Genomic DNA, 26,025 nt, shown 5'->3' with positions numbered 1-26,025 from the left:
TTCTTCTGGTGTTGATGTGTGCATCGCGTATCTTGTCATTTTTTATGAGTGTTGTACTAATTAGTGGCACCGGGGCCATTTGTTTGTTGCTATGAACTCCATCCTCCCGTGTGCCCTTACAAAGTCCGCGTAAACAGCGTCAAGTACCAGGGAGTCTCTGCGACATCCGAAAACTATCTCGGTTAGCCGGAGCAGCTCCTCTGTGTTGGTACGAAGGTTTAAGTTTTTAACGTTATCCTGTCCATTGCTTCTGGTATGGGGAAGGTAATACTTTTGCCCTTGCGATCCTTCTTCCTCGCTAGTAGTCTCAGTGCGGTAATGAGAATATGTCTCTCTTCTAGGCATGAAAGTTTCAAGTTGTGTTCGAAGTTTCTATATATTAGGTACGGATCCGAGGAATGGGATGAGTGTTCTGGTGAGGGCGATGAAGGTTCCGAGTCAGTATCGAGATCGGTGTCATATAAGTCAAGGGTGTCTTCTGCAGTAAGTTCAATTTTCTTGAATGTGAGAGGAGTGTGAGATGATTTGTCAGATATAGGTGTTCGTTTCAGAGCGGGTTTTATTACCTCAATCGGGGCAGGAGGAGTTGGAAAAGGGTCGTTGAGGATGGAATGGGTGTTTGAAATGGAATTTATATTCTCTTATGGTTTGGACGGTTCAGCAGAGAGGTCGAGAAGGGTCGGGGGATTGAAGTATGTGCTATATGGGTACATGAAGGGAGGAGCTTATGGGTTTAGCGTGGAATAGTTTACTAAATCGATTGCTTTTTTTTAGTCGGTATGCTGCCGGTCTCTTAGAGTTTCTTTTTCTTCTACTTGGTGGATTTCTTTTCCTTTTTGTTTTAGGGGTGTTCTCCATAGTCTGTCTTGTCCACTAGTCTTTGCCACATGAGGGTGTATGTTGGGCAGTCTTTGTTGTCTTTTCTATTGCATTTTTTGTTCCTGTTTTTACATGGAATGCATGTTTTCGGTTGTTTTTTTTTTGTCACAGTTTTGGAGTTCATGATTCTATTCCGACAGTGGGTGCACAAGGGTTTTGTATGTGCAGTATTTTCCTACATGGCCCAGATCTCCACATTTCAGGCAAAGTGCAACCATGATATAATCTTTGATAAAAAGAGATAGGAACCGTAAATATAACCTTTCTGTGCGGAGAAGGATTTTTCTAACTTTACTTATGGTTTGTACCACTAGAAGTACTGTGTTCCTGTTACGGGGTCCTGTTTTAAATCTCACATTGAAATAATTTGTGTATTCTTCATATGGAATAGATTCTTGGAGGTTAAGACTGTAAAATTCTGTGTAAAATTACTCTGGGTCTTTTTGGCCAGAACGTCATATATGATCAGAAGTGGGTCCTTTTTTCGAGGGTTTTCTACTTGGATGTTATGTTTAGGAAGATCTTGATTATTTATTAATTTCTCGGCTTCTTCCTTGGAAGCTGTTTCCACTATCACCATTTGATTTGTGGTTCTTATGCTTTTGATTTTGGTATTTTCCCTCACTGGATTTACTGTGGTAGTGAAAATTTCCTGTATCTTCTTAGCACTCATTTTCCTATCTTTGTCGGACATAAAGACGGTTTGCTTTACGGTAGATGTGGCATTCTGTATTTGTTGTTGTTTGTCGGGTTTCTTTGTTGACACAACCTGGGAGTATAATACGCCTTCTATAGGAGTTGCAGATTGGACATGGTGATTTCCTTCTTGAAAGATTTTATTTACGGCGTTCAGTGATTTGTTCTTTGACACTGTTTCTTCATGTACTTGTTCTAATTTGCTCAACAGTTCTAGGAGGATGGATTTTCTATCTTCTGATATTTTTTTTCTTTAGCGACAAGGGTAGTAATTTCTAATACCAGTTTTCTGTGCATCTCTAACTTGATAGTCTGATAAACGGGAACACTGTCTATTGAAGATATGCCAGTCGTATTGAAGTTTGATGTCTGAACGTTAGTGCTTGGTGTCTGGGAGGAAGGGGTGGCTGAGGGTTGAAGGGGTTTGCACGTGAGGGGGTTGAATGACTTTTTCCAGTGGTCCTGGGGCTGTTGTAGGGGCGAATCTGGCTTCCTTTTTGTCAGAGGAGAAGGTGGGGGGGAATGATGGACAGGGCCTCCCTGTCCCCGAAACCAAAGTGGGTGTTTTGCTTGGGGGTTGAATTTTTGTTTTTGGGTGTGGCGCCACCGGTGGGAGCCATGAGGAACACCAACAGTAGTCCAAGTTGTGCGTACACTGATGAAATCTGGATTAAAGAAGCCAATTGACGGAGAGCGGCCGTTAACTGCAATCGCACAGTCGCAAACACAGGTTGCCTGGTGCTACGAGAACTGACGCGTATTCTATAGTATTGGAATGGACTTCATACTCTTGAGTGACGTCACACTATGTGAATGTCCTTTGTAACAGCTGAGTGAGTGAGAATGACGTCGCGCCCCGCCAATGCACAGACCCCTCTAGCAGAGAATTATGCCGTGTCGTGGCAGTTGTATTTGTCAAATAAAACTGGAACTACTGTATTGATTTCAGTTCTGGGGGTCTCAGAATGTCAATCAGACTTCTCGTAAAACTATGTTTATTAACAAAGCTAACTCGGTTCGGGTTGTCTGTGTCTGGTTGTTATTTATACCACTGACATCCGTTAGGCTTAACTGACGTGGATCTGCAAGGATAGCATGGGGATGCTTTTTTCACAACAGTTCATTTGCTTATGGGTGAATTCGCTTTTGGTTTATTTTCAGATCAAGATTGGTCCTTCTTACGTGAGCGTTTGGGGATGAGCAAAGGTAACTACCCCTTGGGTGAGCTGCAGGGGGTGTCTATTGTGTTCATCTGCAGGCAACAGTATTCTCCATAAGAAATATATGGAGAGTGCACGCAGTCACTATTTTGGCAGTTTTTGAGAAAGTACCTAACGGAACAGATTGTGGGGGTGTCCTGCGACCTAACACACACCTTACACTACCGCATGCAGCCCTCACTTACACTAACACTCACTAATTACCACACATTCTGTCGATTTTTACGGAGCACTTTTAAGCATGACGAGGTTTGCTTGACACACGCGTACACCATGTCTTTTCCATGAAATGTGAATAGGATTTGGATTAATAAAATTTGCAATTTTTTACGTCTACGGAGAAAAATTCAAGTATAATTCACGCATAATACTTGGAGCGAATAATTCATGCATAATTCCCCCGGAATTCAAGGAATTCCTGGTGAGTAGCCACCCTGTGCAGCCATTCTTGATTTCCATTTGCAATGTGGTGGCTATTTCTTGGATATCATCTTCCAAGAAGCAATTTTCACGGGGAATGCAAGAAGTGCCATTTTCCCTTCCTGTCCTTCAAGGGAGGTAGGACAAATGCATCTTGTGCACCTCCTCCACCCCCCCACCCCCCAATGGAACCATGCTTCTTCCCTCCCTCCTCTTGCATGGAAAACCTAACATCTGTGATGAAAATCGTGATGTAATCTATATTAAATTACCTTATCGTGATTTTCGTACACCAGTTGCTCCGCCACTGTTTTTTGGCTTACGCCACTTGATGCTCTTTTGTTTTGGAGTGAAAATGCTGTAGCGATAATACACTAGAGGGCAGCATGGTTCCGCTCACACTTCTTGCCCGGAAAGTGTTCAGCACACACATTCGAGCCACGTCGGGATACTTAGAACAGGATTCCGGTGCGCAGAGAGTTGAACTTCGCTGTAGAAAACAGAAGCACGTGGCTTGCGAACTTGTGCATATGCCTGGCGAGGACAGTTGATGAAGCGCCTGGACTTCCAACAGATCATGCTACCACGATGAGAATCTCGGCAAGCTACAAATGCAAGTACGTGTGATTGAGGAACAAGCTCGAATGTTCTCTTTAGGAATACATAGACGTACGTGCCTACTGAACATTAGGAAATTCTCATGTACCTTATTTTTACAAGGGAGAATATTGGGTGAATACTGACTGTTGTACGAAGTGCTGCATTGTTGAAGAAGATAATGGAGTTGGCGAGTTAAATGCTCTGCACGAGAGTAGGTTCTTACAAGATTGACTGTGCAAATTATGCTCGTGCATGTGGAGTGTGTAGTCATTATCGAAGAAAGTAAAATGAGATTTCTAATTCGGCGTACGTGACGAAAGGGACAAATATTGGAGATGTCAAAATTTTGAGAAGTACGAGAATCGAAGAACATGGTACATCTATGGAGAAAGTGAAGTACTACACGGAATTTTTGACAATGCCTTTTGAGTGTGCTAAGACAATTAGAAGATAACAGAGGCGATGTTGTCAAACGTCACTCTGAAGTCTGCCCGTGGTTGAAGGAGATAGAAGTTTCTGAGGGGTTAATTCTTACACCTTCTACCCAATTCTTCATGACCCATGATTCCAGTAAAACGGGAATGATTACTGAAGTCATCGCGTGATTCTTCAAGGTGGAATATTATGTCATTGATTAGATGTGGCAATGTGGTTAGGAGGAACTAATTATACAGGTACATGAAAAGTGGACATATTCTTGGCAATATCATTGGTGTATCAAATAAGTGCATCGTTTTTCACTAGTTTTCGTACTGACTAAAAGAGTGACATTTACGCGATAATTGACAGGGAAATCGTCGAGGAATGAAACAATAAAACATATTACGTGCACGAATGATCTAGTTAAATTGAGGATGGGTTTTTGTGGCAAAACAAATCTTGACTCTAATTCATTTTTGAATTTAATGACGTTAATAAAGGAGCAAGTTACTTGGAAAATCTTCCCTCACTTCCTAAATACCCAACATTCAATGTACCCGAGCATTTTTGATTGAATAGTAAGATTGGGGTTAAATGATTGTATGTGAAATTAATTAATAATGGCTTTATCCTTGATGGAAGTTTACGTAATTGTTTGATTGTAATAAATTGCATTTTTGCTGGTCGAATTTGAATTAAAATGTTTTGGGTGCGTAAGCACTGAGGCTATTTTGCACCTGTCACACTATATGGGGTCCAGCCCCTTATCATAACAAAAATAAAAGAAGGTCTGAAAACTAAAATTTCCTTACTTTGGTTAAAAGCTGAGGCTAAAAAGAGCGCTCAGCACAAATAAGGACAAAACACAGGACAACACAGAATTATACTGGCCATGGGGCCAGTCGCCAGAGCCTCATTAGTCTGCAATCCAGGGTGTACTATGTAAAAGTAAGGTTGACTACAAACAATGCATGAGAAAATGTAGCTTAACAAGTTAGGGTACAATCCAGTAATATTTGATGAAAGTAGTTACCTGTTAATTATTTCAATCTAGTCATTATCTAACGTCATTTTACATTGAAATGTTAATTATGTCCAGAAGTGAGCATGCCATAAAAGAGAGACATGGTTGTAGCGTGTTTGTAAAAAATTAATTGTTGATTCATAATACATATGGTTGTGGAAAGCCTTAAGAGAAAATAAAACCATTGTTATAAATTTAAAATTCTAGGCAATACCTTCTTTTCCAATTACTGTTTCTTAACAAAATTTAAATACACAAGAGTTATTCAGGGTAGTACAATACGATGGATATTTCATACATCTTTTGAAGTGAAAGTATGATTTGTTATTGCTTGACGTGTGCATTGCATGTTAATTACAGTGCACGATTGTAGAGTTAAGAATTTCTTTCCACAGGTACCTGAACTGATTTCTTGAATATTTTTTTTTTAATACTTGTTCCTAAGAATTCTTGTTTAAGCAATACCCTTTGAATCTGAGTACTGGCAAATTCAAGTGAATTGTCAAAAAAGTTCCGTAGAACCTTGAAGTGTACCATAACCTCGGTACGCATTCTTCAAACAAAGATTTTGTACATTCTGTGATATTTTAATATAACTTCCACGATTTTCCCTCGGGCCCAGTATCACGCAATGAAGCAGAATGTTACACATCTGGAAGTTGAAGGTCGCGTGGTGAACGAAACAGCTGCGAAAGCAAGGAAAAGTTCCGTGGCCAACAGACAACACTCTTGGCAAATTTTATGACATCAGCACCCCTTGGAAAACATATGAAGCGGGAAACAGGAGTTAGAGCAAACGTAAGATTGAGGTGAATGACCTATTATTTAACATACCCTTTTGTCTGGACCTGGATGGCTGAACGTATTAAGTGGAAAAACGTGAAATGCGGGAACGTAAAATCGGAGTTTGACTGTACGTGTCTGAGCCCCAAGTGTCTCGAAATATTTTGGAAGAGTCCAAATATCTAGGAAATTACGCAAAATGAATATTTTTTATGATTTTTGCAACAGCATTGTTGGGAGAAACGAACTTTCATTGAATAGTTATCTCATTTGAAATTATGAATATATTAAATAAAATTCTGGTAGATTGTCATGATATAGTTTATACATTAAAATTAATAAATATTCTCAACTACTTTGATTTGTTAGTTTGCAAGTATCAGTAAAAGCTGTGTTATCTCACTCCAATATAGTAATTACTTTTGTTCATACTTGTTGCCTTACCCACCTGTAAAAGGATTGGAGGAGGGCATGCTAGTAACATTTCCTGCTGAAGCATCAACATTACTTAGGAACCCACTGGAAGTACTCGTGCTTACTGGCGCAGTCCCATTCATCCCCATTTCAACAGGACCTCCTGATGATTGGGAGGTCGCATAGAAAACTGAATTTGTCCCTGGATCAGAACTGCTTATTGTCCAACTCGGGCCAGATGACTGAACTGAAATATAAAGTTTGAATTTGATCTCATAAGAATGCTTTCAAAATACCAAAGTAAAATTAAAGTATAACGCCAACTTCCACACTAAAAAGTATATGTTTCCTTTAGAAACACTAATATAATATTCTAAAAATGCTTAATAATGCAGGTGACTGTAGTCCCTTCTAATACCTGCTCTCATGTTTACTCTGAAAAATAATATGAAAGCAACAGCCAAAAATACAATCTTGACATTAACTAACCTCTCTGGCATTCCACCGCAGCAGTGCAACATTGACCTTAAATACTGATCTTGGCTTTCCTATAGATTTCTTAATATCCAGATTCCCAACAAGGATGGTGTAAACTCATTTGTCATTTCTAATGTTTACCACGTGGTACTCTCATCATAATGCTCGATGAACACATCCTTCACATTAAATGGAAAATATTCTCATTCGCTAGAACATTAATAAAATCCACTACATTTTAAAATGTAAATTGGATCTTATCAAAGTGTAAGGGGATGACATGAAACAAGAACAGCCTACCAAATGTAAGGAGGTAATATGCATACAGCACATACTATATGCATGTAATTATGAATGGAAAAGAAACGTGAACAATAAATGAAAGTACGACTGAACCGATGCATGAATATCAGCCGCTTTGCACCAGCCAATACTTTTTCCAGTATTTTGATCGAACACAGGGTCTGCAGAAATGCCAAGCAACACTTTTGTGGAGTCTAATTATCCTGGAAGTACTGCAAAATTAAAAGTTTCCATTGATTTTGTATCATTTAGAAGAAAAAAGAAAAACTATCTTGTGACTACAGAACAGATATTCTTACATTCTGAGGTAATATTTAATTTGTCTAAATTAAAATTCTGGTAAATTGATGCTTATAATTGGAGTAGAATACTCAGCCAGTAATAAATCAATATTTTGAACATCTTTTAATTGTTACAATTTTCAAGCACCGGTATCGGTGGAAGTAGTGGCCGTGATTGGGTGTCAAAACTTGGGAAGGCAAGGACAGTTTAATTTTCCTTGGTAGACAAGGCTTAACATTAAGAGGCCATGGTGCAGGGCAAAAAAAGTTGGAATGCCAATTGAAATATCAGGTAGCAGAGAGTGTAATAAAAAGGAGAGCTGAAATGCCACACAGTGGAAACAAAGTGTAGTGGAAGATAGGAAAACAAAAAGGCTTGACTTCTATGGCAGAGAGCAAAAGGTGAAGTATAATAACATTTCAAAATACAACAAAATAATATTCTTATACATTTTAAAATGCTTTCCAACATTCTCCATACAAATTTAAGCATACTAACCAGTTGTCCATTCTGATAATGGATCAGAATGAGTCTTCATTAAGCTGTCAAGATCTTTGAGTGCAGCGTACCTATCCTCTGAAGGTGGCTGGAGATTATTATTTTGAGAATTGGCGGTAGGAGTGTGTCCAGAGACATTTGAATTGGCAGGATGTTTAACAGGACTAAGAAAAGACGACGAATTGTGAGTGGCCGGCATTGTGGATGCTGTTGACACACCTAAAAAGAAAGAAGGAATGAGATTTTAGCCTTGAATTATGTTGTACCAACTTATAAGGAGTAGCAGCTGTGAATATACACTAAACTACAGTAATTTTTAATTCTAGTTTTTTGGACTTTTAACCACTGTTATTTTTTAAAGATACCTACGTTTCGGAGGCTGTTTCTGCCTCCGTCTTCAGGGTAGCGTGTAGTCTGTTAGGTCACATAAATGGTTGCCTAGGAGGATTATTCTTGGTGGCCTAGGCTCCACCGCGTCTGTCGGTCACAAGGACCTCTATATACAAAAAAAATGCCAGGTAAGATTATATCAGTGGCCCAGGCTCCACTTTGTCAAATTACCACGTCAAGGTCACGATCAAGGCTTCGTGTGGCACCATTAGGTTTCCACCTTGATCTCAGGGGACTGGACCGCAACACACGAAGCCTTGATCGTGACAGTGACATGGTCATTTGACAAAGTGGAGCCTGGGCCACTGATATAATCTTACCTGGCAATTTTTTGTATATAGAGGTCCTTTAAAACATAACAGTGGTTAAAAGTCAAAAAAACTAGAATGAATAAATCACCACTGATTAGCTACAAAGAAGTAATTTTTAACTAATGTGTGGCTAATATTGATTTTCTCAAAGAAAATATGACACCAGAAAAAAAAAGTTTACACTCTAACTTATACCTGCCGCAAAATTAGTTTGGTATTGAGAGCTGAAGGAACACGCGCCACGGTGTTGCCATATCATGCGGTACGGTACGGTATGAAGTGCAGCCGACTGACACTGTGTCGAGGAAAACGTATTATGAAAAGGAACAACAATGATGAAATGTGTTATTGTTTTTCGAGGAAAACGGAATAACAATGATGAATGTGTTATTGTTTCCTTTCTTCATTTCCATCTCCCTTACAACATGAACGAATTAACGAAACGAGCATTGTTTACAGGTTACCTTTTCAATAATCATTTCTTTCCGAAGTTGCCGTTAAAGTCTGCCCATCTTTCAATTATACCGCAACTGAATTGCACAAAGTCCAGTTGGTGGGGCGTCTGACTTTCACGCGTGAGACCCGCGGTGGTTTGTGGAACTTTTTCAAATATCCAGAGCGACTCCGGGGTCGACTCAGCCCAAGTGAGTACCTGGCTCAAACCTACGGTAAAGAAGGTTGGTGAAGCACATCACCGCATCACCTCCATAGTATGGCCTAGGTCGAGGTCGAGAATGTGTGGAGCTCTACCTCCACATCCCCATATGCTTCCATACTTTATTTTGCGTCCATTATTTTTTTTGTATGAGAATCCCAGATATTTTATGACTGTCCTTAAAGATGTTTCCCCACATTGAAAAAGTCCCAAATCTTTCAACGAAACGTGCAGTTTCCCAACAGTGGGATATCTTTCCTCCTATAATAAGAGTAAATATGGCGACGAATAGCATCTTGCTGAAAGGTATCTAAATTTGTCATGCGTTTACTGATATTCCTCTTCTTTCCTGGGGTTTCCAATTTTGAAGCCTCGCATTTATTTATTTATTTATTTATTTCTACCACATTATATTTTTCTTTCCCTATGGTAACAATAGTGTTCTTAGACACGCCGAAAGCAGCAGCAGTCCTGTCCAGAACTTTATTTACAGAAATGATTGGATCCCCATTGTTTTTCTCTTGCTCAAATTATTTTCGCTCAGAACATACAATCTCCCACGTTTGTCCTTTGAGAAGAATTCCTTTTTCTTTTAGTGCATGGCCTCCTTGGTACATTGTCATCTCGAGTATTGCCTCCTGTGCTTGACATTCTTCACACAAGCTCACGACACACTCAAGCAGAACACAGAAAATTATGCACAAAAAAACACACTAAAACAACATGCTATATACAACAAAGAATATTCTAAATTCAATAAACACTAAACAAACTGACCGGTTAAAATATCACAGCAACGCAACGCAACAAACAAACAACACGTCCTCTCCCAACAACATGAATTACCGAAATCTGATCAAGATGAAATCTGATCGCAGGAAGAATCGCCCGATAAGCGGCAACACTGAGATAAACGTTTTCTGTTGCTAGGTAACCAGAGCTTGGGTGAAGCACTGGGAAGATTTTGATTGGCTCGCATGCCAGCAACCCACCCTCCCGCAGTGACGTAGACCCGATTTCAACACGTGCTTCCCAAGCGTCAATACCAAACTAATTTTGCGGCAGGTATAGACTGTTACATCTCAATGGACAAGAAATGAAATGCACAAAAGAAGTGTGAATATTTAATACAGTACACTGGCTCTTCAAGGACTGAGGCCCAATAAGCAGTTCTTCCCTGGATGACACATGGTCAGCACATCAGGTTCCATTGCTGCTGATATGTGCACTTCAGCCATTCCACGGAAAGTGAGTCCTAGATGTCCCAACCGTAAGAGTGCTTTCAAGGTTTCTCTGCTGGTTACCACTTCAATGCGTAATTGGTAAAAACACATTCCAAACTGTTGACTGTTAGTACTACATGATATGTTACCTATTACTTTTTATCATGTTGTGTGTATGAAGAGATTATTTTCCGAAACCTGTGTAACATGGTACCAATTCTCGTAGCACTTCTGACAACTGGAGAATCGCAGGGGACCAACTTCCTTACTGGGATTTTTACCTTTCAGGTTTAAACCACATACGCTTACTCATGCAAAATGTCAAAACAAGTCTGGGGTTAGTAATGTCAGGTTTTTATTAACATTCACATGCATACATGTTTGAAATTATTATAAAACAATCCGATTGACATGCATTGCAAAAAATTACAACCATGGCTTCCATTAAGCTAAGCCACAGAATATCTCCATACTGCTATTACTCTGTTTTATACAATGCGATTGCCAATATGGCTTTTCTTTACATCGCTGTCAAAGTTGTAATTTGTACAGCGTGATTATTTTTTTATATACAACATTTTCGACTTGAGAACTTATGATCTGTCATAAACAAAACTGTTTGAAAAGCATGGTAAAAAAAAAGAAAAGAAAAGAAAGACACAATTTGTAGATCTATAACAAAAAATATGAACTTACTTGATGCACTAAAAATAGGATTATCTTCAAAGTTTGCAAAAGACGGTTGGGCAACATTAGCAGACATCTGAGAGGAACTAAACGGATCTGTAGAGCTGACATCTGCTAGCATTGTTGAAGGAGATTGGACTGTCGAACTCGGTGAAAACGCTCCACTTAGTGCTCTAGAAGCCTGGAAAAGAAATAAAATTAAAATTTAACATCACCACCTAGCAGTATGTGATAAAATAACTTGGTATGCAAAGCTATGATTTATCTGACACACCTACAACCATTCCAAGAAATGCTGGTTTACTAAAGAACCACTACCGAGTCAGTATCAATATAAATTGATTTGGTGTTTTAAGTCCACTTTATGCACAGTAATACTAATTGGGACTGGACCTACAGTTTAAAGTGGGATCCGAACCACTATGAGCCTCCACCAGGTATCAAACCCGGGACCCCTTGATTACAAGGCGATGACGCTACTACTGCACCATCGGGAGGCCCCGTATCAATATAAATACATTAACAGTTTCATTTAAATTTCATTATCTGTGTCCATGCATATAACAACTAAATTTTCATATCTGTCACACAGTGAAAGTTCAATACACTGATCACAAGCAGAATCTAAAAGTAACACTCCTACATTTACCACTATTGGTCGAGGTGTACTTCCAATCAGACTTGACAATGGCTTCACTTCTGGAATGGATACAGGAGTGGACGTTTGTGGTTGAGTTTGTATCGTTGGAGTTGACTGGCCAACTGGGCCATTTTTCATAGCAACGGATGGGTCCAAATAATATCTATAAAAGAAGCAAACAAATGAAAAAAAATCATCCCAGTAACATAGAATTGTATTATGTTACAAAATATTAAAGTACAATCTTCAATTTCCAAAATTAATATTGAAAATTTTAAAGCTAAAACTTTTGCTGGTAGATACTGCACACTTTGAGAAAGTATGGTGCAAGAATACTTTATGTCAATAATTTGAGTTTGCTTTTAAGCCAACTTTATGCACAGAATGGCTAATCAAGACTAAAGGGGGGTCCAAACTAGTGTGTGCATCTACCAGGTATCAAACCCAGGACCCCTTGATTAGAAGACGACGACGTTACCACTACGACATTAGGGAATCCCTACTTTAACTTTAAGAAGTCAAAACAATTGCATTGGTATAACCTTTTTCTTTTTTGTCTTTTACTTTTAGGATTCAGAATAAATTATACAGTTCAAGCATATACAGGGTCCGGCAATATATATCTTCCACTTTCAAAGGTTGGTATTCCATATGGGCCCGCAGTAGAGATGAAGCCGAGCATGCTAGGTATAAGAGCACAAGGGATGCCATTTGTGTAGCAATGGAGCGTTGGGACTCCTGAACACCGTGCTTTTGTACTAAGGTGTATTTTGTTGTATGGTAGCTGCGCAGCGTAAATTTTGACAGCAATTTAACATTGGAACCAGAATGACACACAATGCGGAGGTGGGTAGTTTATGTCCAACTGACATACTGCTCGAGTAACGATGGCAATGTTACATAGTGTGTTTGCAGGCAGAATCATATCACGTTTCGGGGGCATAACATGGCCTGCAAGATCAACCAATCTGACTACCTACGATTTCTTTCTCTGGGGGGGGGGTACCTCAAGAACCAACTTTTTGCAACACATATCTAAGTTAGAGAACCTGCAGAGAATAATTAGATTAATTGTTGTTTTCAGTATACTTTATGCACAGAAAGGCTAATTGGGACTGGACCTACAGTTTAAAGTGGGATCCGAACCACTGTGCCATGTGCGAGAATAATTAGAGAAGTCCAGGCAATTCCACCAGCAAAGGTGGTGTCTATAATGGATAATTTTCTTTGTCAGCTCCGTGAGTGTAGCTACAACATGGAATGACAGCTATCTACCTGATGTGATTTTCAGAAAATAAGACGAAGTTAACAGTATTGTGTTATTGGGTTACAACTGGCATTATGTTGTCTTATCAATTACCACAATCATGCTTTACATTAGCTATATTTTGTTACTATGGTAAATATATTAAAATGGTGTATGTATATTGCCAGGCCCAATATATGATACTTTATCAAAAAGTCAGTGTCACCCAATCTTAAAGTGTCTGTTTCATTGTATTCAATAGAGCCAGCTTATACTTTTCTCAACAGGTGGCACCATTAGTGGGGTTCTACAGGCACAGTCAGTCAGCTATAGTAGGTGTTCGTTGGGGAAAACTTAAATCAGGAATTCACCATATCTTACCTCTTTTTCTCGTATTTGGCCACCATGAAATCTTTAATCAGCTGCTCGTCTTTGGTGTCCTGCTCGTGATTCGCGTCATACAATCCTAACCATATCCTTCGACAATACTAGAACATAATAAGAGAACAAGAAAATAATAAGGAACCAATTATCCTGAATACACACTTGATCCATTTTATGAATAAATCTTGAACAAGATCATCTGAATTACTTTAGCTAGATATTACAGAGAAATTAGTCAACAGATTGAGAGTTGTCAATGTATAATTGCATATGAAAAACGATTATTAAAATAACTCAGATGATTTTGTACTTTTGTAAAGATTTAAATCAAATATTTGCACCATGAGGATTACACTTAATTACTACCCCCTCAATCAGACATCCTTGAGATTAAATGAACTTTTAAACCAAATATACAACTGTGCTGTATTATTTAGGGATATGAAAAACGTGACTCTCCCCATAAAATAGTGTCCTCTCACCTTTCTCACTTTGTTTTTATTGGCAAAAATTTTATTTTAACTTAGTCCATTTTATGCTCATACAAGCTAATCATGACTGGACCTCCAGTTTACAGCGAGATCCAAACCACTCTGGAATGTACCTTCACTGGGAACTGAACCCTGGAACTCTTGATTTCAAAACTAGGACAGATGATCATGTTGATGATAGGCACAAACATGCATGTCTTGCCTGTGATTTCAAAGCAAAAACTCTCGTCTTGCACAACAGTCTTGGTTCACTCCAGATGGATCTTGCTTCCTACTCCAAAGCACATAGGTCCATTTACTAATAAGTAATATGTAGAAAACCAAAATCGCATGACATCTTCTTACAAACCTACACAGCATATGTGTGCATGTATGCACATGCATGCAAATACACATGTACTGACATGTTCACATAACTATATAATTTCTGGCAATACAGACAACAAATACAATAGTATTAATTTAGGGGGAAACATATTATTATTAGATGGTACACTTGTATGGTGATACATTTACTGATAGTTGTGCTGGCTTAGTGCATTAACACTAGAACTATGACAGTAAACATCTTGAGGGAACAAGGTGGTCCTACCAGTTCCTCCAAATGATGAATCATTGAAGGATATACTTCAAGTACTTTCTGTCTTCTGTTCGGCAAGTCCATGTTGTGTCTCATTCAAATATGTACTCAGATAGAAGCATGCTGCCAACTAAGGACTGATGATTGGACAATCATTTTTTTTTATATTCCGAGTCAACTTTAGAGAAATTTGCCTTACTTTTTTAAATGCCAAGTATAGTATGTTATTTTGTTAGTTGTGTGTTCCTGCATCACATGTATCATTAAATCAGAATAATGAACAATACAATATTGGTGTGTTTGCCAAATATTCCTGGCCAATTGGGAAGTTGTTGGAAAATTGTGATAGTGAGACAAAAATTTTACCAACTTATTTTTCAAAACACCTTGAAATTGAAGAGGACAAAATAGACAATGTGCTGAAGCTACTGTAAAAATCACAGACTCTGAAAGAACGATTCCCAATTTTAGGCAAGCTCCTCAGTATAGTAGGAACAAGTCTTTTGTCGATCTTACCATACAAACAAGGATTCAGCATGATTGTTATAAAACACAAACTGAAAACTAAGCTTATCATGAAGAACTTTGAATAAGACTCAAATACAGGACACTGGACCAACAAAATCTATTGTTTGTTGATATTTTGGTGGATGACTGGGACGTAAGTCTCTCTTAAACAATAAATTACTTTTAATCCACTTTCGAATTATATAATAAATTAGATCTGTCTGTTGATGGACAATGCATGTAATTTACAATATACTGGATACTGCAGGCATCAACACATGCATCCTTTACACCCAGGTCATTGGGGCTCACATGGAAAGGAAGACTTTCATTTGGAAGCTGGGAGAGAAGCTGCAACAAGGATTTCTGAAGAAAAGACAAGAAGTAAAGGATAGAGTGAAGCATATTGGAAATGATTAGGCAAAAATTAGCAACAGTACGAAGAGGAGGAGGCAATGTCAAGTAGGTAGATGTAATAAGAGTAAGGTTCCAATGTAGTATGCAGCTTGTGATAAAGTGGTGTGTGGATTGTACCAGGGAAGAAAAAGTTCTGTGTTTCAAGTGTACGTAGGAAATAAACAATTGTGTGTCCTTATATTGCGGCGACGATTACGAAGGGGGACCAGTGGGGACAGTTCCCCCCATCCACTTTATGCCCCTTCACTATGGTCTCTTGTCTACCAAGAAAAAGTATCAAAATCATGTGCACGGCTTGTGGAAACTGTGGTGTTGTGTATATATAATAATAATATTGTGTGTGTTTTTATGCCCCATAAAAGATTCAAAATGTGAAAAATAAGTAAATCCTTCTGGGACTAGCAATACTTTTTTTTTTCTTTCACTTTTATTAATTTTCTTAACTTGACAAAGTGACTACTTGCAGTAAATCTAGGGTAGTAAATTTTCCCATAGTTTGTGTTAAGTGGTTGACTATTTAATTTCGCTATCACTGTTCCCAAGTTTGAGTCTTGGTCCATCGTCAATTTTTTCTAATAATCCCTAATTCTACTTGTTGTGATTAGAAGTGGCAGAACGCAATGTAAAATATAAAATTTACTGATGTCCATCAATAAATTAATAACACCCCCTTTCATTTGAACTCAAGATAATTCTGTGCATTCAAATTGAAACTAAATTAGAAACAACACTTATAATAAACACAGGCAAATGCAAGTAAAATGAACACCTATACTCTATCTCTAAAATCTGTGTAGCAAGGTTGTGCATAAAGGAAGAGATGGGAAGAAAGTGAGTTGACGGAGGAAAGAAGTGCATGCTGCTGCAAACGGTTGGTAGATGAAGCCACATTATGCCTTCCACGCGCTCATTTCTCCTCTCACACATTCATTGGTCAAGTCCTCTAGAATCACTACTTCCGCGGAGACTTGTTTTCGTTGGCTCTCTACAGAGATTCCAGGAACACAGTGTAATTTTCCCCCTGATATTAGATGACAATGTTAAAACAGTGCAATTCTGTGAAATTTATTTGTAAGTAATTTGACCCTCAATGCTCTATACAGCACATATGATAGGTTTAGTCCTTAAACAAGGGCAGACAGTAAAATTATTCACACCTCATTTCCTCTTGATTTGATCTGTTCTACTTCATCTGGGCTGAAGCTTGCCATGGATATTGATTTTACTCTATGTGGAGGAGTTAAGCCGCGCCTGGAAGAAAAAATCAGAATAAAAAAAAGTCCTTGACATACAGAAAGGTCAAGGCACAATTACATACCTCACAGACAAAAGAGAGAAGGAAAAAAACATGCTATTTCTGATTTGGCCTTCAAGGGAAATATATTAACATACAATACTATTCACTTATTCAATCTGACTGGTGGCAACAATGTGATACATTGAGACCAATTATAACTGCACTTGATTAACACTACAGTCCTTTTTTCTATTTTTTAAAATAACAGCATTCACATATTCTCTCCCTTCTAGTCACCTGTCCTCCTAAACACTTATCCTATTTTAACATTTTTATTACCAAATATTATAACGTAACCTTCTGGGTCCCAAGCATCTCGATCGAGATACCCAAATGTAACCCTCACGGTCCCAAGCATCTCGATCGAGACGCTGTGTCAAGGTCATAGTTTTTACGTTATAACTCTTCTATTTTTGGCTAAAATTTCGATTTTTTTTATATATTGTTCCTAACACATGTATTTAACAGAAATGTATCTTGCACCTTTTTTTCTTCTTCATGAAAATGGAGGGGAAAAGGGACTTATCTTTTGCGTCTCTTTTCAAGGGAAAATTTTTGCCAACAAAGGAAGATGGGCTTTGTTGTTCTAAAGCAATGTTTTTCAATCCCGCCTGGTAACTGCATTCGAAGGAAGCTTGTTTATCAGTATCCGATGTCAAAATGAAAGTTTTCCGTGAGGGCGCAAGCAGGGGGTGGGGGTGGGGGGAAGACTGGTTGTTGAATCTGCATTGTGAGAATGGAATTTCGAAGCGTGCTGAAGGAAACCTTTGTTTTTTAGCACAAGTGTCCACAAGTTGCAACACAAGTTACCCTGCATTGTCTAAAAATAGAATTTCAAGCAGCTGCAAGAATCGGTGCTCATTTTTCACTGCGTTCTACCTTTTCGTCCGTGAATGCTGTGCGTATGTGTCGTTTTGTGCCCAAGTGCGAGGACATGTTTTTGGGTGAAGTGACATAATTTTTTTAAATCATTTTTGGGGTTTTTTCTCCCTACCCCCTCCATATATATGCCAAATTTGCATAAATTTTGCATTTTGACAATCTTTTTTTGGGGGGGAACACAATTTTTTTAAGAAAAGTATTTTTGAGGGGATTTCCCCCCTTTCCCCCTCCATATGTACGCCGAATGTGCATAAATTATATATCGTCTGAATCTGTGATTCATTCTGCGTACAATGGTATATCTTTCATATCTCTAGGGCATTTAGTTTCTGAGCTATAGTCATTTCAATGTAACTCTGCAGTTCGCTCAATTCCGAAGCTTGAGACAGTGGCTTCCAAGCCTTTCATTTAAGGGGTACAACTTGCGTAATATTGGTCATATGACAAAAATGAAAATATTTTTTTGTTTCTTACATGCCAGCGATAATTTCTATGTGCATTTTGAACTTTTCATATCCTTTTTTAGGGGGGGGGGGAGAAATTCTTATTTCTTTAAAAAAAAATATTTTTCCCATTCCATATGTACGCCGAATGTGCATAACTTATATATTGTCTGAATCTCTGATTCATTCTGCGTACAATGGTATATCGTTCATATCTCCAGGGCAAATAGTCTCCGAGCTAAAGCCATTTCAAGGTACCACTGAATTTTGAAGCTTGAATCAGTGGTGTGCCGACCATTTTTTTGGGGGGTACAACTCACATTACATTGGTCATATGATAATAATGCAAATATTTATGTGTTCCTTACATGTCAGCGATCATTTTCATGTGCATGTTGACACTGTCATGTATTTTTTCTTGGGGGGGTCCCCATTCCCCCCCCCCGAAATTTTCGAATTTTGAGAGTTAGCCCCCTCCCCACCGCCACATATATGCCGAATTTGCTTAAATTTCATATAGTCTGAATCTCTGGTTCATTCCGCGTACAACGGTATATCACTCATCTCTCTAGGGCAATTAGCCTCCGATCTACACTCATTTAATTGAAACTCTGCATTTTGCTCAAAATCGGCTCGGGACCAAGGGAGTTACATGTGAAAATGGCCTTGGGACTCAAAAGGATCCCTATCAGCGTTATTCTGTAAGTTCATTCTGTAAGGATGTGAAGTTTTATTTTTATTTTTAATTTTCCTAAATTTCAGTGTTATTTTTTACTGCAATTTGGTGTTCTTTTTCGTAGTTTCGTGCAAAATTAAGCGTTTATTAATTTTAAAATGGTGTTATTTTTACATGTGTTTTTACTGTTCCTTCTGTGCTTACAATATTCACATTGCTGTAGTTCTGAAAAATTAAGGCAAATTTTAGTTTTAATGACCAAAAGAAAATACTGTTTTGTGCAACCAAATCCAACCCCCTCCTCCCACAACACATCAGGTGTTTCTCCACGGAAGATCCCTGCAGGTAATTCTATTTCAGGACGAGGTCTGTCAGCCATGTCTACGCAAAACTGAAACAAATGAAGTGTGACAATCTCTTTTTTGAATCAACACCAGCACTTTAAGTAACTCTTTTTGAACAGAAGAAGTGTTCTGCCCAATTTATATTGCATATTTTGAAACATTTTTCACATTAAAGTGCAAAATTCAGTGTTGCCTCCTTAACCTATCCAATTACATTTTAAACACTTTACTTTTGCTCATTCAACTTTTTCAGTGTTATCGTTAAAAAAAAAGCCTTCCATGTCCTTACATATGAATGAGTGACTATGTAATGTTTATGTGGAACTCAGACATGTACTTGCATATTTTTCCTACTGCTGTGATGTGAAGAAATTTTTTTGTTCATACTGGAAAAATAGTATGTCTAAAATATTTTAATTGCACCATAATTATGAAATAAAAAAAAACACCTAATTATTTTTACCCCTAATAAGATAAAAATAACAGCCCTAATCCTTAAATAAAATAAAATTAAAAAATATACTAACATTTTAATAACACAAATGAATTAAAATAATTGTTACAATTATAAAAACTTAATACTTTATCATTGCTTGCATGTTATCAAGCAATGCAATGCTTGCATTGCTTGTTTATAAGTTATCTTGTATGGCTGTTCATCTCACACACTGTTACACAATAAGACAATGTTACGTGAAGATGTGTTCTCTTATGTTTATCTGAGTTACATCTGTAACAGTATAACTTTATATTAATATGTAATGAATAATTACAGCCTAAACTGGCAAATTGAGATGTGTAAAATGTACACAAAGTAAAATCAATACTTCAAAATATTATGAACATAATTATGGAATTGCCCTACATCTAGAGCATAATTAATTTTAAAAGCGGTACAATTTACCATACATCGCAGATTTCTTCATTTTTACACAAGAAACAACTTACGGTAATAACTTCCTGTAGCATTGTCTAACATCTGGAAGGTGTTTTGTGTGATGTGGGAATGTTTCATAGCGGAAATTCATGTTCTTTGTTGAGAATTAATTCTCCGACGGACAATAGCCTTTGGCGCGTACACCGTCGTACATCATCACGCGTTGTGATTGTGTTTTGTTCATGTTCATTGGGTATCCAGTGTTTCGAACTGTCTGTGTTTGCAACAAAAGTTAGAAACACGACGTGTCTTGGATGCGTGGTGAAATACGTACCGGGTGTGGAAGATCCAGTGGATTTTTTAATTTAATTGAACACGGGATAGGAAAGGAATGTCGGAAATGTGGCAGTGAATGTAAGTTACTCGTTAGAAGGAATGGGCTGTGCATATATGCCTAATATGACATGTTGTGGATGTGTGGTGAAATTCAGATAAGTTTTCCGTATCCTGGAAACGGATTTCTTCAAATTTAAAAGTTTGGAGCTCATTTGGGGGCAGGTGGCTCCGGCAAATTTCTAACTTGCCTTTAACAGGGACTCAATAGAGAAAGCCGGGTAGCCGGAGTGGAGGCGGCACCGCGGTACGTCAATTACCCCAGGGGCGGAGCCCAGAATCGGTGGGAAATATCGACCCAAAAATTTCAAACGAAAATATTTTTTTACTTTAAATTTCGCACTGATTCAGGGACAGATAGCCCCAAAAACCATTCACGGATAGCACCACGAAACATTACAATTTTCTTCATAAAACAATGCAAAAAAGTTTAAAAAAATAATTAGATCAGATGAGCTTTGTTCACGGCTATTTCTTGGGTTCTGAAGGTTGAAACACTGCATAACGAATGAAAATCGACAAAACACAAGCACAACATGCGATATTATGTAGGAAAGTGAGCGCCATATTGTGTCTCAGGCAAGCGAAAAACTACGAGTAAGAAGTACTCATAATGTGAATAACTGCAATTACTTTGATCAAAAAAACGTCAATACACCTTAAGGAATGTTCCGCAAAGCAGATAGGTAAGTACGAATGTCAAAAATTGATGAAACGAAGAAGTTATAGGTGTCTGACGGATAGTAAATTATTACCAAAATGAACTTAGCCTATTCTCTGTGATGGAATATCTTGCATATAGGTAAAGCAAACACAATTTTAAAGGTATACAGAATTCAGACAAGTTGACACATAGTGTGGTGGAACCAGCTATTTCTGACCCTTACTCTGCCTTTCACGTATGTGGCCACAAGTCACACTGGGCCATGTAACCCCCTTTAATGGGCACTGGTATAGATAGTGGATAATGCCTCATTAAAATTGTATGTTGACCTGTGAGGGACTAATAGCAATTTCTGTGTATATATATAAAAAAAACTTATTTCATTATTTGCGTCCATCTTCTGGAAGTTTTCCTCTTTCTCCTTCACGACTTGTAAAAAATCGTATTGCATACAGAACTCAAGCTGCTCTGTCACTACGCACGAATAGTAAAGAATGACCAAAAAACATCTTTGAGGAGGAGTGGGTTACACAAAAAAAAAAGAGAGAAAGAAAAAGATGTTCCTAACAGTAGTAATCTCAATCAGTCTCAATATTTGAACCGGTTTAATATAAATTCGCTCTGATAAGAGTTAAAAATGACACTACTTTTTATCTGTAACACAGGCAGGCTGGTCAACAGCCTACGATAGTGAAAATACTTTTATTTCGCTTTATGTTCTACTTTTCTACTTAAGATGACACTTTGTCAACTTTACAAGTTACTTCAAAGAACACTTCAATGCCATTTCGACAAATGTAAACAAACTTTCACATATGCCACGTCGAGAAATCGATTTTTTGCTATCAGACTGATATGTTCAAAACACATATTAAAGCTGTACACGTGTTTAACAATCAACACACAATAAAATTGTCAGATACAAGTGCTCCGCTAGTTGAGTCACTTATGCTAATGAGCTCTTCAACCTTAAAAGGACACTACGTTACAATCAATTGTTACTTACAGCATTCCGGAACAAGAGGTGCACACGAAGGAACCAATTGTCATGTTAACATACGTTGGACCTCTCTGATGACAATCGAAACATTGTTTATTTGCTGGAAGAGACACTAATTCACGTAATATTTTAAGATTCTTTTCATCTTGCTTTTTCCTCGCGGACGCCATATTCGTAGACTTACTTTTTCCACAGACTACTAAACCGAGCAGTACAAATAATGTAGATTAAAGATGAAGAAGATTGAGATGTATTTTCATCAAAGGAAATGTAAACTCAAAGTTCCGTGACTTTTGCACAAGTGTGAATGCACATACACGTAAACAACACTGCGTACGTGCTGTGTAGAACTGGCTGCGTGACACACTTTTGTTTTGTTTTAAAATCTGGAGATAAACAATTCACACTAGATGGCAGAAGACTGCTGACAGGGTGTATCCAAAAAGATGATTCACAATTTGAAGGCCAGGAAACGTTTTTTGAGGACGGAAATTTTTAAAATCCCAACATTCGGGATGGGGAAACTTCGTTCTCGATGACACGTATTCCTTAGGAAAAGGACGTAAAGTAGAGTCTTACCCTCGAATTATACACACTACTTCCCCTCGAGCACTGGCGTACGCAAGGGAAGCTGATAGGGCTGCAGCCCCTCTGAATTAAAAAAAATCAAATCAAATCAGTAAAGAACTCGGGAAAAAGTAAAGTAGTAATGGAAGAATTCCTTGAAATGACCTCCACAGCCGTTACCAATTTTGTCTTTGATTTTGAAGAACTCTTAAAACGGAGAGATGTAATTATGAAATATCCTTCATACACCCTCAAATGACTGTTTTTGAATTTCTGGAAAAAAAAACTATTATTTTAAAGAAATCTCAGCCACGTGTAGCCAGGCGTGACTATCCCCCCAAGATAAATGGCGCATTTCCCTAAATCATGCCGTAATCTGCATTAAGTATTTAATTACAACAGCGTGTCTACTTAAAGTAACTTGTTATTAGCTTTACTTAACACTATAGTTGATCTGCCCCCCTCTCTGCTCATATCCCAAGACTGTAAACGCATAACTCCCCCCCCCAAAAAGCAAGAGGGGCACTTGCCCCTCCAAATTTTCACGTTTATTAAAATTTATAAGCTAAATGTACTTTTGTTAACCTCCTTGGACCTGAGAAGCAAAGTAATAAAGAGTAATATCCAGGGTTCGATACCCGGTGGAGGCACATAGTGGTTCGGATCCCACTTTAAACTGTAGGTCCAGTCCCGATTAGCCTTACTGTGCATAAAGTAGACTTAACACACCAAAAAGAATTATATTTCTGATTTCGCAAATGTAACCGTTATTTAGCAAATAATCCTGGGTGCTATTATTATGGAAAGGAAAACTTTCTGATTTTCTCCCAAAGTTAAACCCCAAGTTCGATTTTACATTCCCCTCCCAAGTTCCGCCCATGCATTGATTGGTAAATGTTTAAGTTAATATCAAATGTCATAAGGTACATTATGTAAGTATTCAATTAAACAGTTTTGTGGGTGGAGAATAAGATTTTAAAACTCCACAATGTATGAAATGACAATCACAAAGGAACACCCATAGACCGAAACTCGAACGATGACGAGATTGTGAGCCAGCCGGTCAAAGAAATTAGATTCGTTTGTGTTGGTTGTTGATTTTCGTTATTTAGCATCGCTTTTCTGCCAATTTGAGCTAATCGCGAAGATGGTATGAACTATGAATGGTGATAAGATGAAATTGTTGAATGAACACTGATAATGAACATGACCATGCTTGGACTCGAACGCGGGAACTTCAGTGGCGAGATCGGAAATCACCCACTTAATGTGTTTGGTTAGCGACGTACTCAGATTCGACATTGCTGTAGGTGTAGAGGAAGATTTACTTCTTTCTCCGTGTTAGACATTTTATGTTGATGTAGATTTTTCTGTTATGTATGACCGATAATTTTATACTCTCACTAGTTAACCACATTTTTTGGAACATCCTGTATAATAGATGCAGATCAAAGCAATAACAAGTTCAGCGTATCCTTTCTTCGTTTACAAAATGGAATCAGTGGATTGTCCAGTACAGCAGTAAAAATAATATTGAGGGGAACCCCGATGGCGTAATGGTAACGTCACCACATTGTAATCAAGGGGTCCCTGGTTTGATACCCGGCGGAGAGACAGAGTGGTTCAAATCTCTCACTTTAGTCTGTCGGTCCAGTGCAATTAGCCTATATGTAAATAAAGAGGACTTAAAACAGAGCCTTATAAAAAGGTAGGAGGGAAAGATAGGGAGGGAGAGAGAGAGAGAGAGAGAGAGTAGTTTAAGGGAGTCACACATTTATTACACATCACTGTACCGACTTTTCCGCGTCTAAGCTAACTACTCCACCAAGAAGGTCGGCACGTGCATTTTTATTTGGCAAGGTGACAACACATTTTGTGCTGGTAATAGGAAAGAGCATTGTACGCGGAAATAAAATATCTGTTACGTCACTGCTGAGTTTATGCAAGAGGTTATCAGACGTTAGTATGGCAATTAAAGGACCCATCTGACGCAGTACTAGAAATTCCTATGGATGTTGCATGTTGGCAATTGAAGCATCAACAATCATTAAAAAGATACGATAAAAGAAAATATTTGAAAAGCTCGTACCAGGTAGTTTTCATCGCGTCCTATCTAATAAGATTTCGAACAATTCCTGTGTCAATTCAAAACTCAATCAATTCTCCTCCCAATCTTGTCCTCTAGTGAAGGCGGGCAACAGTCCAGACCATCCGCCACCGGCCACAATTTCCAACACTTATTGGTCAAACACAATACTACACAGGATGTCACCATGCAAAACCGACAAACGTCCACAACGTGCAGAGAACATCAAAACAAACAACTTTTCTTGAAACGCTTGTGCTCACTAAGGCCTCATTTCGACGCTACGAGCCCTCTAAAAACAGCAGTTTCTATACTCTCTGTGCTTAACCGCACGGTGCTGCTACATGGTTGGCACTGGGATTTATTAATGTTTTTGCTGGATAACATACTAAGAGCAATATTAACTTAGAGAAAGAGTATAACACCAAAATACACTGTATCAGAGTGGCCAACAAGTTTTCCCTTTTCCCTCAAGTTATACATACATATATTTCAGGACCTTATATTCTATGTTAGCTAGGTTATCTCTAAAGCCTGAAGCCGCAGAGGGTACAATACAGAAGAAAAATTTCGTTAGTAAATGTGCATTATATTGTTCATTTCAATAAGAAGATGGTGGTGCTTCCGAAGTTGGAAACCAAAATTTTTACGAGTTGGCAACCTGTTCTGATTTCAAGAAGTTGCAAAGTACTAGAAGTTCTTATCATCCATTCTGGCTAACCTTCGACCTTGTTCTCAGTATGGAATTTTCACAGGAATGGGAATTTAGAAGCCAATAAATTACAGGAATAGGAAAAGCGACAAACATCTAAAAATGCGCATTTCCCTCTTGCCAGTGCACACTGCCGGCACATGATCATGCGTGTAGCAACATTATGATTTGTTATAAGAACAATGATAATAATAATTTGGTCAGACAAAATATGGTACTCGTAAACAAAATTATACTTATGTAAGTAAAGAGAAACAAAACGTTTGGTTAAATTTACTATATGTGCGTGAACGTGCTTCCGAATTTGAAATAACGATTGTCCAGTTTCGTCGAGTGTAGTATGAAAGTCCCTTGTCGAAAATTGAAACTCATGTAGATAGGTAATTACTCGAAGCGAGTCCCTTATGTTGCTGTGTAACCTAATATTCTGAAAAAAAGCTGAGAATATACTTACTTTATACTGAGTTTCATACACCGGCCGCTAGATGGTTCTGTCAAAATTTGTACAAGACACGTAAGTTTTTGTACAACAAATAA

At 38.1% G+C, this 26,025-nt stretch overlaps 1 protein-coding gene across 1 annotated transcript in view; it reads right to left on the bottom strand.

Moving 5' to 3' along the window:
* Nucleotides 1–22,487, bottom strand: part of drongo (Arf GTPase activating protein drongo) — a 52,224-nt gene extending 29,737 nt beyond the window's left edge. The window contains exons 1-7 of the mRNA XM_083122593.1: nt 22,130–22,487; nt 16,705–16,798; nt 13,550–13,656; nt 11,932–12,085; nt 11,292–11,463; nt 8,017–8,235; nt 6,491–6,703 (exon numbers count right to left, since the gene is read on the bottom strand). Of these exons, the coding sequence (XP_082978719.1) occupies nt 6,491–6,703; nt 8,017–8,235; nt 11,292–11,463; nt 11,932–12,085; nt 13,550–13,656; nt 16,705–16,798; nt 22,130–22,293 (1,123 nt within the window). The 5' untranslated portion in view covers nt 22,294–22,487. The remainder of the gene's footprint in view (nt 1–6,490; nt 6,704–8,016; nt 8,236–11,291; nt 11,464–11,931; nt 12,086–13,549; nt 13,657–16,704; nt 16,799–22,129) is intronic.
* Nucleotides 22,488–26,025: the final 3,538 nt, after the last annotated feature.

Source organism: Lepisma saccharinum, chromosome 5 (assembly GCF_977018435.1).
Source record: "Lepisma saccharinum chromosome 5, izLepSacc3.1, whole genome shotgun sequence".
Taxonomy (NCBI): Eukaryota; Metazoa; Arthropoda; class Insecta; order Zygentoma; family Lepismatidae; genus Lepisma; species Lepisma saccharinum.
Note: the sequence above shows the minus strand (reverse complement) of the source record. Positions and strands in the feature narration are given on the sequence as shown.